Here is a 13,485-nt window from a genome sequence, read left to right as displayed (position 1 = left end):
GGTGGAGGGGGAAGTGTAGGGGACGGGTTTCTGGGATATACCCTTTGGGTGGTTGATGATGCATGGAGGGGATTGGAACCATGGCAGTGAGATTATATACGATGGAATGGATATAAAACTGAAGTTCTCCCATGTAAACTATCATATAATTCACAATAAAACATTATTTTAAAAAAAACTGTCTCTCATATATGATGGTGAAATCAGGACATTTCCTGATAAACAGAAATTAAAGTAATTTGTAATGACTACACCAACTTTACAAAAAATATTAAAGGGTATTCTTTGGACTGAGAACCAACAACAGCAGACAACCTGAGTTTATCATGCATGACACATCACCCAGAACTCAATCCAGATTTAGAAGTATTTAAAGTAAAATAAACCTACAAGTCTGAAAATAGGGAACCAGAGGGATCCAGTTATAATGAAGTCAAGTACAAAGCAAAGGGAATAGTATAGATACAGAACTTTGAAATGGTGAGGAAATCAATTAGATGTCAAGATAAAACAGACTTTTAAATAGGAAAAATCAATAAATTATAGGGTCACTTCAAAGAAAATGAATATGCCTGTCCATTAAAAAAGGAAACCCAGAAAGATTTTATAAACATTAACATAACAGAATGAAGAAAATGAACAGGAAATCCACAAAGAAAATGAACTCAGCACAGAAAATTATGTGGAACAAGAGATCAGCAGCACCACAAAAAAACACACAGCGAAATGACAACAATCAGTTAATACCTACTGATAAGTACACTGAATGTAAATGGGTTAAATGCACAAGTCAAGAGACATAGCAGAATGGCTAAGGAAACAGGATCCTTCAATATGCTGTCTGCAAGAGATTCATCAAAAAGACAGAGACAGCCTAAATGCTCATCAATGGAAGAATGGTTTTAAAATTTTGGTACATAGACACAATGGAATGCTATGCAATGTTGAAGAATAACACTGAATCTGCAAAACACCTCACAAAATGGGTGAACCTGGAAGACAGTATGCTGAGTGAAATTAGTCAGTCACAACAGGATCAATATTGTATGAGACCAATGTTGTAAAGAGTTAAGAAAAAGTTTTCTTAATAAAAGAAAAAAAATCAATGATGGTTACTGGGGGGTGGGGAAGGGAAAATGAATCTTGGACTAGAAGGTTGTTGTTGTTGTTTTGTGCCATGGAGTCAGTTCTGACTCATAGCGACCCTGTACAGGGTTTCCGAGGCTGTAAATCTTTATGGGAGCTGAAAGCCTCATCTTTCTCCCGCGGAACAGCTGGTAGTTTCAAACTGCTGACCGTGAAATTAGCAGCCCGATTCGTAACCAATATGCTACAAGGGCTAGAGGGTAGAGACATGTGTTAACATGGGTGACAGGGCAGGCAACATACAACAACAGGAAAAATGAAGGTAGTGGGAGATCAGGGAGGAATGCAAGAATTCAAGTGGATGGAGATGAATTCTGTTAACTGTTGGTATATGGAGGGGACTGCAATCACTGTAATGAAGCAAAGTATATGGTTTACTGAATGTAAAGCTGATCTGCTCTGTAGACCTTCACCCAATTCACAATATAAAGTTTATCCAAAAAAGAAAAAAATCACTGATCATTGAACAAGGGTTTAGAATCGGCCTCTCTTCCTGCCATGTCATTTCCTTGTGGCATGTGGGGAGCTGACCCCAGGCCCTTGTGCTGGACTCAACCCAGTCACCCTTCCCTTCCTGCCTGCCTGCCCTTCGTGGGCTGGCCACGCTACACCCCCTTCCCTCCCACTACCCTTCACACAGGGTAGAACTGACTGGGCTGTCCAGGCCCAGCTCCAGTGGGCTCCCCCTGCTCTCCACACCTCCTGCCATGCCCACATGCCCAGCTCCCTGCCTAGCCTTTTGTGTGGGGCTCACTCCACTGTGAGTCCTGCCTTGATGGGTCACTACAGGGCTGAGCTGTGATTCCTAAACAGCCTCTTTATGAGGAGTTTCACAAGCCATCAAAGCACATCAAAGCACTGCCCCCCAGAACCCAGTGAGATCAGGGCCAGCAGTATGCACAAACGAGGGTCTGAGGCTCAGAGAAGTGAAGAAATTGACCAAATCCCACCAGCAGGGCAGATCAGAGGCTCAAGCTGAAGGCTGAATTTGTACTCCTAACCCTGGGCCACACCCCCGCCTGCTTCCCTCCTGAAGCCTGTGAACCAGTCGGATGGCTGGCTGGCCCAGGCTGGTCTCGGGCAGTGCCGGTGTAGGTGAGCCGTGTCCTTACCTTGCAGGGCAATGGGGCTGACCCAACTGCTTAACTTCGTTGTGCATCAGTTTTGTCTTCTACCAACTGCTAACGTTTAACCCCATGGGTTGTGGTGACATTAAAATAACCCATCTTAGAACCAGACCTGGCTACTCTTACTAGTTTATTCTGACAATTACTCTTCAGCACTGCTTAGGTGTCTCCTTCTCCTCTGGGAAGTCTCCCTTAAACCCTACAGTTTGGCTCAGTCCCTTAACCTCCACTGATCTCCTCTAGTGCCCATGACCGCGGGCCCAGCCCAGCCCCTCTGTCCTCTCCCTCTCCAACTGAGGAGCGGTCACCTCTCAGTATCTCAGGGTCAGAGACCAGTGACCCTCACAGTGAGCTAGTGTCACCCAGATGTAGTGTGGTTGGACCCCCATTCCACTAGTAGTTCCTGGACACCTACTACATGCCAGGTTCTGCTTTGAGGACACAGCAGCGGATAGCAAGCAAGGAGTCCTGCTGTTCTACAGCCCATGGAATTACACACACTCACAGCATGGGCCATGGTGGCTTGCAGCTGTCATTTCTGCTTGTCTTGCTGTGGGCACATGTACACTTGTCCTTCTAGGTCACCGGGTAGTATGTGTGGGGTCTCCCTATTTCCTCCTATGGACCAGCGATGTCTGCATGCTTGGGGGGATGTTTATTGTGTAAGTGCACTGTGGTGCAGCGGGGAGGGCGATCTCTCTCTGCCTACACCTTGCCCAGGCCTGGCTGGGTGGGGAGCAGCCCGTTCATCTCCCGTCTTCATCTGACTCTGTGGTTGTGGTCAGATGGTCAGCAGGAGTTCCAGGACATTGGTGACAGTCACACAACATGCACAGACCGGTAGAGCTCTACAGGCTTGGTGCAAACACTACGTGGTCCTCACTCCAGAATGGACAGTTGGAGGCTCCTAACCACTTAGGTGGGATCTTCAAGATACCCTTCTCCATTAGGAGGCTTAGCTGCTCCTTCCCACAGTGTTGGCCTGGCCCCTGCTTCTTGCCCAGAGACAGTCCTGTCTGCCTCCATTCTGCCATCAAAGGACACTGGCCACTCCAAGTGTCCACTCAAACTGTGCCAGGTGACCTTACTAGCACAGTGCTCTGTCTGAGCGACTTCTACAAGACAAAGTTGGGTGTGGAGACCCCTCTCAGTCACATGCCTTGGGCCAGTTCCAATCCCACTAGACAAGCTAGTCCTCCTCCAGGCACTAATGCCTAAGGAGCCAGACCTCCGGCATATTGAGAAGGACCAGGACAGGGGGCTAGATGCTCTGCCCTGGGACAGCCCTTGGGAACTCACATGTCACAGTGGGAGCTGGGGTATCTAGTCATGATAAGAGCATGTGCATGGAGGGGGCAATGCTCTCAAGCCTACTGGGGCCACCAAGAAGGCTTCCTGGAAGAGGGGAGCCCTGACCAGCAGTGAGAGGGAGACACAAGCTCTCCGGGGTCAGGGGAGACATGTTGAGGTGAGCCCCAGGTATGCCTGTTTGAGCCTATGCCACTGGCCACCCCCTCCCCAGCCCACACACTTCCCCACCCTTCCCCCCAAGATCCTCCCTGCGGTTCCCCATGGCCAGCAGCTCTGCAGCACTGGGCTCTGCTCCACAAGCTCAGCTCAGCTCCTGGAAGGCCACCTCCTCCCTGCCCTCCCCCTCCTCTCCCTCCCCCTTCTGCTGTCACCACTCACGGCTTACAGCCTCTAGGGGGTGGGGACCCCACAGCTGGACACACCCCACCGTGGCCCCACAGCCCAGCTGGTCAAACGGACTTACGGTCGGACGCAGGACCTCAGAACCCTGAGGTGGGCAGTGTGCCAGGGTCCCCAGCAGCCTCCTCAAGGTCAGTGTCAGCTGGGGAGGTAGTCACTCTGGGGCCCCTGAGACCCAGGGGGCCTGCCTCAGACCCTCACTCCAGATCACAGGCCTCAAAGTGGGCTTTATCCCAGGTACACCTGAGGCAACAGGGGCAGGGGGCACCCCTGTGTCTACAGGCCAGCCCAGCCTGGGGGGGGGGGCATGTGGGGAGGCCCCAGGTGGGGGGCCCAGCTCTGGCCCTACCCACAGAGGCCTCACTGGGGACACCCCGCACCGGCCATGGGGAGCTAAAATTGGAAAGTGGCGAGTGGGAGGCAGCTGACAAAGCTATTTCTCGGGCTCTTCACCATGCTCCGGTTTCAAGCTCCTACTCCATTAACCTGATCCCCGGGCTCCCTACCCCCACTCAGCCCATAGAAGGTACCTCCACCTTCTCAGCAGAAGTCAGGTCTGACCAGCAGACCCCTACCCCACAGTGTGGGGAAGGCAGCGGAGGGTTTTCTCTTATCTGAAAACACCTGGTCCAGAGGGGAGGGAGACAGAAGCTGCGTGACCTTGACAGAGCCTTCCCTTGCTGGTCCACGACCCTACATCTGTATAATGGGGCGAATGCCAACTGGGGGACCTAAGAGAGCTGCCTGCGAAACAGGTGAGGGAGATCTGGGGGAGACCCTGGGGTGGGAGCCACTTCCTCATCAGCCACCTCTCCAGACCAAGAGGGGAGCCTACACCTGTTCCTCCCTTTAACTTAGGCCCTAGTTCCTGACCATCTGTACCTGCAGGCACTTGGGGAGTCTCAGGCCAGTCCAGAGCAGGGTGGGAAGTGCATAGTGCTAGCTGAAGCCCTGAGGATGGCTTGGTCCAGGCAGAACTGGGGACGAGCTAGGACAGAGCTAGGATCACCCTGGGCCTGATAACAATCAGAACCTTGGACAGTGGCCAGTGCCCTCGCTGGTGCCCGCCTGGCCCCACACCCACTATAGCAGGGTGCCTCCTCAAATAACACTGCCTCCAAGCAGTGTCCAAGGCCTGAGTGCACAGAGGGCTGTGCAAGCAGGCTGGTGTGGCCACAGAATCAGGCAGGGACCGGGATGTGACAGGGCTGGGGCTCAGCGTCTTTCTGGGAGAGATGGAAGTTAGTGAGACACTGGGGGTAGAACCTGGGGGCATCACGGAGTCTCAGAGAGGAAAAGTAAACTCCAGGAGTGGAAAAGGGTCAGAGGAGGGGGTTTAGAGGAGGGTCACTAAGGAGGATGCGGACCCTGGGGCCAGGAATATGACTGAAGTGATGCAGATAAAATTTCCCCAAATGAAGGTCATCACGGAGCTTGGTATGAGTGGTTTGAGCAGAGGGTGTGTGCCAGCCTAGCTAAGAGGTATGAAGGAGTGGATGCAGGTGAGGAAGGCAGGCTAAGAGTGGAGACTATGCTTCTAAGGTTGGAAGTGGGAGCTAGAGGGGCATCTAGGATGGAGCACTGGGTGTTGGAGGCTCTTTGAGGGGTGGGAACACACGGGATGAAGAGGAGGGGAAAACAATGGCACGAGCATCTGAGGGACAGGAGGGGCAGTCTCTCCTTGAAGTGGGGCCTCCACCACCTCAATCCAGGGCTGGCGACTGCCATGCCCTCACTCAACCTGTCTCCTCCAGCCCCAGCCAGGCTATGGGCATCCAGACAGCACTGCCTACGGCTGAGCTGGGCCTCTACTCCCTGGTGCTGAGTGGGGCTCTGGCTTATGCAGGCCGAGACCTCCTTGAAGCTTCACAAGGTAATTAATTCCCTGGCCTGGGGCAGTGGGTGAGGCCTTTCATCCCCTGGGGGTCTCAGGGCTACATCAAACAAAGCTAGAAACCTACAGCTCCAGATTCCTAGGTGCTCCCCAGACCATGCGGGTTGGGATGAACTGGGTATAGTCACAGAGACATAGATGCAGGGATACTGATGGAGACATAGAGCCACAGAGAGACAGAAAGACACCCACTCAGGTCTGCAGTCAGAGACCTGGACTCAGAAGCAGACAGAGAGACAGACCCATATCTCAAGGTAGGGACCATGCAAGGGGGAATGTGAAGGAGCCCCTTTCCCTGAAGCCACACTCTGTTCTCAGATGGGGCCCACAGAAAGGCCTTCCGGGAGTCTGTGCGGCCAGGCTGGGAGTACATTGGCCGGAAGATGGTAGGTGGTCCCCAACCTCTGGCATCTCTTCCCCATCCCAAGCCCTTCTCCTACTCCCCTATTTCTGATGTTCCCATGTAACAGAAGGCAAAACTGAGGCTCACAGTGAGGAAACTGTGTGGCTTGAGCTTGAGCATCTTCCACATCTTCCCAGGCCCAACCAGTGCCCATTTTGGGCAACCTCAAGTCTTTCTCACTTAAGAGATAATGGGTCCCATAAGTAGAAATACACTTTAGCAGGGGCTTCCAACACCTCTCTTCCCAGGAGCAAAGCAATAATGCTGGACTGTCTGCCTCTATGTCTGGGTACTTCCCTCAGGAGAACATGGGGACCTCCAGCTACTATTCCCTCCTAATGCATCAGAAGAATATGAGGGCTGGGTAGATGCCAGCCCATCCTGTCCCTTCCCTCACTTCCTCATATCTGGCTTGCCTCAGGACGTGGCTGACTTTGAGTGGGTGATGTGGTTCACTTCCTTCCGCAACATCATCATCTTTGCCCTCTCTGGACATGTGTTGTTTGCTAAACTCTGCACGATGGTAGCCCCCCAGGTAAGCCGAGCCTGGACCACCCCAGCTGTCCCCTTCCCTAGCTCCTCCTTAGGCACAAGGTTGAGACCTACTCCATCTTGGGTCCTACACCTGACTGAAGCTGTCGCCCTCTCCACAGCACCGCTCCTGGATGTATGCTGTGTATGGGGTCCTGGCCGTGGCGGGTACAATGGGACCCTGGTACCTGCTGCTGTTGCTTGGCCACTGTGTGGGCCTCTATGTAATTTCACTCTTAGGCCAGCCCTGGCTCTGCCTCGGCCTTGGCCTGGTCAGCCTTGCCTCCTTCAAGTTGGACCCTCTCATCTCTTGGCAGGTGTGCAGTGGGGCAGGACAGGTAGGGGTGGGGTGGTAGGACTCCAAGCCTCTCGTGTCATCCAAAGCCCTCACCTTATAAGTACCTCCAAGTGTTTCCCTTGTTTTCCCACTGTCTCCAAGCCTTTGACTAGAGTATCCCTGGAGCATGGTGTTTACCTCACCCCAGCTGGGAGATATCCGGCTCATTCCTTGCTCTGTTGTCCAGTGTTGACAGATTCTGGAAGAGAGGAAGGAGCTGGGTCAGATTGGGTCCCTGTGGGAAATTTTGCTATGAACTGGCTTCCCGGAGACAGGGGCAACTTGGTGAGCTGGTGGCCTATTCTCTCCCATCCAGAGCGGGTTTGTAACAGGCACTTTTGATCTTCAAGAGGTGCTGTTTCATGGGGGTAGTGGCTTCACGGTGCTGCGTTGCACCAGCTTTGCGCTGGAAAGGTGTGCCCACCCTGACCGCCGCTATTCCCTAGCTGACCTGCTCAAGTATAACTTCTACCTGCCGTTCTTCTTCTTCGGCCCCATCATGACCTTTGACCGCTTCCATGCCCAGGTGAGGTGAAGTCCTATGGGTTTCTAGCACAGGACCAGTTCTGCCAGGTCTAGGGAGCACCCAGAGAAAGACTGGATCTTTCTCAGATAGGACTTCCCGGGCAGGCTGTGACTCTACCCTCAGGCACAAATCTAACCATGTGTAAGCTATGTCTTCCCTCTCTCCCCAGACCCCAGGATGGGGCCTCGTTTTCCCTAGCCCCTCCAGATAGGGATCACATGCCTCCTTCTCCAGCAGGGATCACAGAGCATGGATATTCTCTTCCTGCTCAAAGGGGAGTCCCAAGACAGGTCTCCCCAGGCAGGTGGCAACTTCCCTGGCAGTGTTTGCCTTCTCCTCAGATGCTCTGCTCCATGTCCCCCACTCCCCAGGTGAGCCTGGACCCGGTGAGGCCTGAGGGTGAGCTGTGGCGCATTCAGGCCCAGGCAGGCCTCAGTGTGGCGGCCATCATCGCTGTGGACATCTTCTTTCACTTCTTCTACATCCTCACCATCCCAAATGACCTCAAGTTCACCAACCGCCTCACTGACAGCGCTCTGGGTGGGTGCTCACAAGGACGAGGACCAGACCACCAGAAGACTGACCCACTACACAGCCCTCAGTATCACAGCTGGGGAAGCGGAGGCCCAGAGTGGCTGTGGCACTTATCCAAGGGTGGGGGAGTGAGGACTTAACCATTGAAATTCACGGGACTTGGAGTTAGCTTTGTCCCAGGAGATGGGAGCAGTGTCTGACAGAGTTCACTCCACTTCATGGGGGCATCGAGCTGATTTCCACAACCCTGAAGGGGGCCTCTGTGGCCAAGGTTGGGCACAGGGCCTCCCCTAGAAAGTCGCCTTCCTGGGAGCAGGCCTGGTACAAAGGTCCAGGACAAGTCCAGGGTGGGGGTTGGGGAGTCTCCATGGACAGGACCTCCCTCAGGACCTGGGAAAGAGTCTACATGAGGAAGGCCAACCTCAGAGCCTCTCGCGGGATTTGGGGGCCTTGGTGAGGGGAAGCCAGCACAACACCTCCCAAGCAATAACAGCACCCTTTCCCTAGCTGTCTTGGCCTACTCAAACCTGGTATACGACTGGGTGAAGGCAGCTGTCCTATTCAGTATCGTCAATACGGTGGCACGCCTTGACCACCTCGACCCGCCCCAGGCCCCCAAGTGCATCACAGCGCTCTACGTCTTCTCAGAAACGTGAGTGCCGGTCAGAGCCACGCCCCTGGATCCCTGCCTTCCTATGGCCTCTCCCATCATGTTCCTGCCTGGAGCTGATTCCCAACTTCTGTGCTCCCTCCACAGGCACTTTGACCGTGGCATCAATGACTGGCTTTGCAAGTGAGTAGGGAGAGAGTCAGAATCGGGGTAGGGGTGGGGGCCTCATCTATCCTGCTAGGAGTCTGCGTTGGGCAGTGCTGAGTTGGATTCACCTTTGTAAAGATCACCCCTAGGCCAGAGGAAGCTGTGAAACTCACTGCTAAAGTCAAGGTGAAAAACTCAGATATTTGGACTTGGGCGGAGACTCGAGAGGTGGAGTGAAGTCATTGGAGTAGAGAGACACCAGCAGGCAGTGTAGACAGGGGCTTGTCTGTGGACTGGGGGAATCGAAGAGGAGAAGAAGATTCCCAGATTCCAATCTACAGTCTGGGATGGTGGAGGTATGGTTTCCAGAGATGAGCTTTAGAAATGTCTAGCTTGAGATCAAGGACACACAGTGGTTAGGCCGTGGGTCTGTAGTTCAGAGAAGTCTGGAGGACTCCTAGAACTCTAAGCATCATGAGTGTGTCGGGGGAGGATCTCTCAGTCATGAGAGTGGGTGAAACCTAAAGGAAGAGTAGGGTGAGAGGACAAACGGGAAGGCCAAAATTGGGCCTGGACGGATTCTGGTTGGAGACAGGAGGAGGAGTCAGCAGAGGGATGGAAAGGAGTGGTCAGAGGAACAGCAGAAAAATCAAGACCCTGTGACCTCCTGGAAACCAAGGGAAGACCATCTTCTAGGCATGTTGGTGGCAACTGGGCAGATGTGGCTGAGGACCAGGAAAGCTGCAGCACATGTGTTGGTGACATGCGGGGTTCAGTCTTTCACTGGAGAGGCAGGGGCAGGAGAGGAGTGAACAGAAATGGAGGAACTCTAAGGGAGTGTGTAGACAACGCCTGGGAGAAGGCTGATACCGGCAAGGAGAGACACAGAGGAGAGGCTGTAGGGAGAAGTGGGATGTTTTCAAGATGAGAGATCATGGTAGGTGTTTGGGTATCAAAGAGAATTATTCTGTAGAGAGGAAGAAGTTGGTGATGCAGGTGAGTGGTGGAGTGAGGTCCCTGAAAGACTAATGTAGATGTAGAAGGGTGGCAGATTGGTGTGGGAAAATGATGGATTCCATGAGGTAGGAGACAGGGTCATCAGCCAAGAGACACAGGCTTCCCTCCTCCCTGCTCTGCCTGGATCCACTACCACACCACTCATACACGAAGGAGCCGTTTAGTGTGGAGTAGCCACTGTAGAGCATGAGAAACCTTAGCGTTGAAAACCCAGATAGGATTGGTGGTAGTGAATTTATGAGGGTATGAGATTTCCCCATCAGGGCAGATGAAAAGGAAGAAGTAAGGGATAAGAATTTTTAGGTTCTTTATAATGCTGACTCATGGGATATAAGCCTGTTAAGGAGGGTGAGGAAGACTGAACTCACAATGTGGGAGAAGGGTCAGTGAAGCTGAAACTGGAGCTGAGGAGCTAGGCAGTCAGGAGAGGCTGGGGAAGCGTGGTAATTAGAAGGGAGTGGAATCCCAAGTGGTGACGAAGTCAGGGGTCTGGCCGTGGAAGTGGGTAACTAAGGTGGACTAAGGTGGTCAAGGAGCAAAGAGTCCAGTCACTCAATGCGTCTTACATTGAATTAATCTAACAAATATTTATTGAGTACCTACTATGTGCCAGGCACTGTTCTAGGTACCGGGGATACAGCAGTGAACATGGCAAAGACCCTGAACTCAGGGAGTTTACAGTCTAGTGGGGACAGACAGACCCTAAACACGTAAACAAACACATAAATACCATCATTTTAGAGTGGTAGTGTTAGGAAGGAAATCAAATAGTATCATGGGTTAGAGTCTAGCCGTAGGTTTGATACTTCTTTAGTTGGGGTCTGGGAAGGCCTCTCTGAAGGAGTGATATTTGAGTTGAGACTTCAGTGATGAAGAAATCTAGGGAAGAATTCTAGGTAGAGGAAACAAGTGCCAAGACCTTGAGGCATGAGCCAGCTGCGTGTGTTTGAGGGACAGAAAGACCATTAAGGTCAGAGGACTGTGAATGGGAAGAGGTGATGAGTCAGGGAACCAGACGAGGTGACACCTTCTAGCTATAATGAAAGGGTTGAATTTACTGCAGTGGAAACCGTTGGAGGGTTTAACCAAAGAAGTGTTATGATCTGAGTTATAGGGTGGGGAGTGTCCAGCCCACGGGCCATGTAAGACCCTCGAAATTATTTGGTCTGGTCCTGCCAAGGCAACCGCAATTCTAGCTGTCACATTGGTGGTGGTTATGTGCCGTGGAGTCTGTTCTAACTCATAGTGACCCTGTACAGGGTTTCTGAAGTTGTTAATCTTTATGGGAGCAGAAAGCCTTATGTTTCTCCTGCAAAATGGCTGATAGTTTTGAACTGCTGACCCTGAGGTCAGCAGCCTGATTCATAACCAGTAAGTTACCAGAGGTCATTATAGGGGTGAGTTAATTATATGTTGGAGTCCTGGTGTGACGCTGTGGGCTAATGTACTGGACTGCAAAGTCATTTGAATCACAAGGTCAGTTGTTCAAGCTCACCAGCCACTCCTTGGAAACCCTATAAAGAGTCGCTATGGGTCGAAAATGACTTGACAGCACTTAGAAACCAAATATAGTAGGCTAATGTTTAAGTTGATAATTTTGTATGGCCCACAAAGGATGTTATAAATTTTGACAGAAAATTAGGTTCTTCATCCCTGCCTTAGAAGATGCCTCTAGCTACTACTATGTGGAGAAGGGACTATAGAGAAGGGGCAAAGGCAGAAGCAAGGAGACCAGTTGCCGGCTCCTGCAGTAGTCTATGTGAAAGCTGCTGTTTGCCTGGACTAGGGTGGTGGTAGCGGAGGTGTAGAGCAATGGTCAGGACAGGTCAGCCAATCAGATCTGCTGAATCACATCTGGGTGGTGAGGGAAAGTGAGAAACCAAGACGGTACCAAGGCTTCTTGCCTGAGCAACCAAATGTATGGTAGAGTCATTAGTTGAGCTAAGGTAAAGCAGGTTTGAGTAGGGATGGGAAATCAGTCATTCAAGTGGTGATACAGCAGTGAGACAAACTGCCAAAGATACAGATTTGGGCTCACTGGCAGAGAGACAATATTGAAAATCTTAAGTCTAGATGAGATCTCTTGAAGGGTGAATGAACATCACTGAAGATCTGGAGTCCACAGGCTGAGGAGGAGCAAGTTACCTGGGGGCAGGAATGTTCAGTGTACCCAGGGTAACAGGGTAGAGGAGGGCTGCCCTATTGGGCATTCTCTGCCCATCTTATGCTTGTTCTTTCCCATACTGCCATTGGCCCCTTCTCCTGCCTTTCCTGCAGGTACGTGTACGACCACATTGGTGGGGAGCACTCCGCAGTGATCCCAGAGCTGGTGGCTTCAGTGGCCACATTTGCTATCACCACTCTGTGGCTGGGGCCTTGTGACATTGTCTATCTGTGGTCACTCCTTAACTGCTTTGGTCTCAACTTTGAACTCTGGGTGCAGAAGCTGGCAGAGTCGGGGACCCTAGCACAAATCGAGGTGAGCAGGGCAAGTCTCGGGCTGGGTTAGCTGGGTCACGGGAGGGAGCTGCAATGCTGCTCCCTAGAGTGGTCCAGCCACACTCGGCCCCAGTCCCTAGCTTTCTCCCCACCACCCTCCTGGCTATTCGGGCAGTGGTTTGCCTGTGGGTACACGGCCCTGTCTACCTTCTGCCTGTGTGTTCCCCACCTCTGGGCCACCTTTCTAGGTATGGACTAAAGCCTTCACAAGGGCCACTGACTGCCTGGATCTCAGTTTCCCCATTTTTAAAAATGGGAGACAGCAAGCTTGGAGGACTCCCAGAGACCCAAGCACATCCACCAGCCTCAGTGGCCATGTGGGAAGGCCACTGACCACTATGTCCTCTTTTCTCTGGGCCTCTTGCCCTGCTGCCAATGCTTCTGTGGATGGGGCAGGCCTCTCTGTCAGAGCAGATGTCCCGCAGGGTCCGGGGCCTCTTTGGGGCTGTGAACTTCTGGGCCATCATCATGTACAACCTTGTGAGCCTCAACAGCCTTGAGTTCACAGAGCTGGTTGCCCGGCGCCTGCTGCTCACAGGTGAGGGACAGGGATGGGGGTGGGGAATGTGCCTAGTATCAACTTTGAGGACTGGGAGCTGCTAAAATGTTCTCCCCTCTCACCTCCCCACAAGGACTCAGTAGGGAGGGTCAGTCACATAGGGAGAGGGCTGGGAAGGGAGCAGAGATGCTGAGGATGGGGTCAAGTCCCAGGTATCAATGCCCTCTCCCACACACAGGGTTCCCTCAGACTACTCTGGCTGTCCTGTTTGTCACCTACTGCGGTGTCCAGCTGGTGAAGGAGCGTGAGCGAACCCTGGCACTGGAGGAAGAGAAGCAGGACAAAGAAAAGCCTGAGTAGATGGGAGCGGGCAGAGGGAAGGGCTCCGATCAGCTATGCCTGGGCCCCAGGCTCAGGCCAGACCAGCTGGGCCTGACCCACAGAATAAAAGACTTTTCCACCAAGTGTGCCTGTTCCCTGGCCCTTCCCCCAGCAGTCTCCATGC

At 52.5% G+C, this 13,485-nt stretch overlaps 1 protein-coding gene across 1 annotated transcript; it reads left to right on the top strand.

Annotated features, from left to right (window-relative positions):
• The first annotated feature begins 3,856 nt into the window (after positions 1-3,856).
• Positions 3,857-13,441, top strand: HHATL (hedgehog acyltransferase-like). Its single transcript, XM_006868769.1, has 12 exons — positions 3,857-4,114; positions 5,738-5,856; positions 6,196-6,263; positions 6,702-6,815; positions 6,934-7,128; positions 7,465-7,674; positions 8,046-8,214; positions 8,716-8,860; positions 8,966-9,001; positions 12,260-12,461; positions 12,878-13,019; positions 13,219-13,441. Exons 2-12 carry the CDS (start codon positions 5,751-5,753, stop codon positions 13,338-13,340), a joined length of 1,509 nt encoding a protein of 502 aa, XP_006868831.1. The 5' UTR covers positions 3,857-4,114; positions 5,738-5,750; the 3' UTR covers positions 13,341-13,441.
• The last annotated feature ends 44 nt before the right edge of the window (positions 13,442-13,485 follow it).

This window comes from Chrysochloris asiatica, unplaced genomic scaffold (assembly GCF_000296735.1).
Source record: "Chrysochloris asiatica unplaced genomic scaffold, ChrAsi1.0 scaffold00124, whole genome shotgun sequence".
NCBI classification, from domain to species: Eukaryota; Metazoa; Chordata; class Mammalia; order Afrosoricida; family Chrysochloridae; genus Chrysochloris; species Chrysochloris asiatica.
Note: the sequence above shows the minus strand (reverse complement) of the source record. Positions and strands in the feature narration are given on the sequence as shown.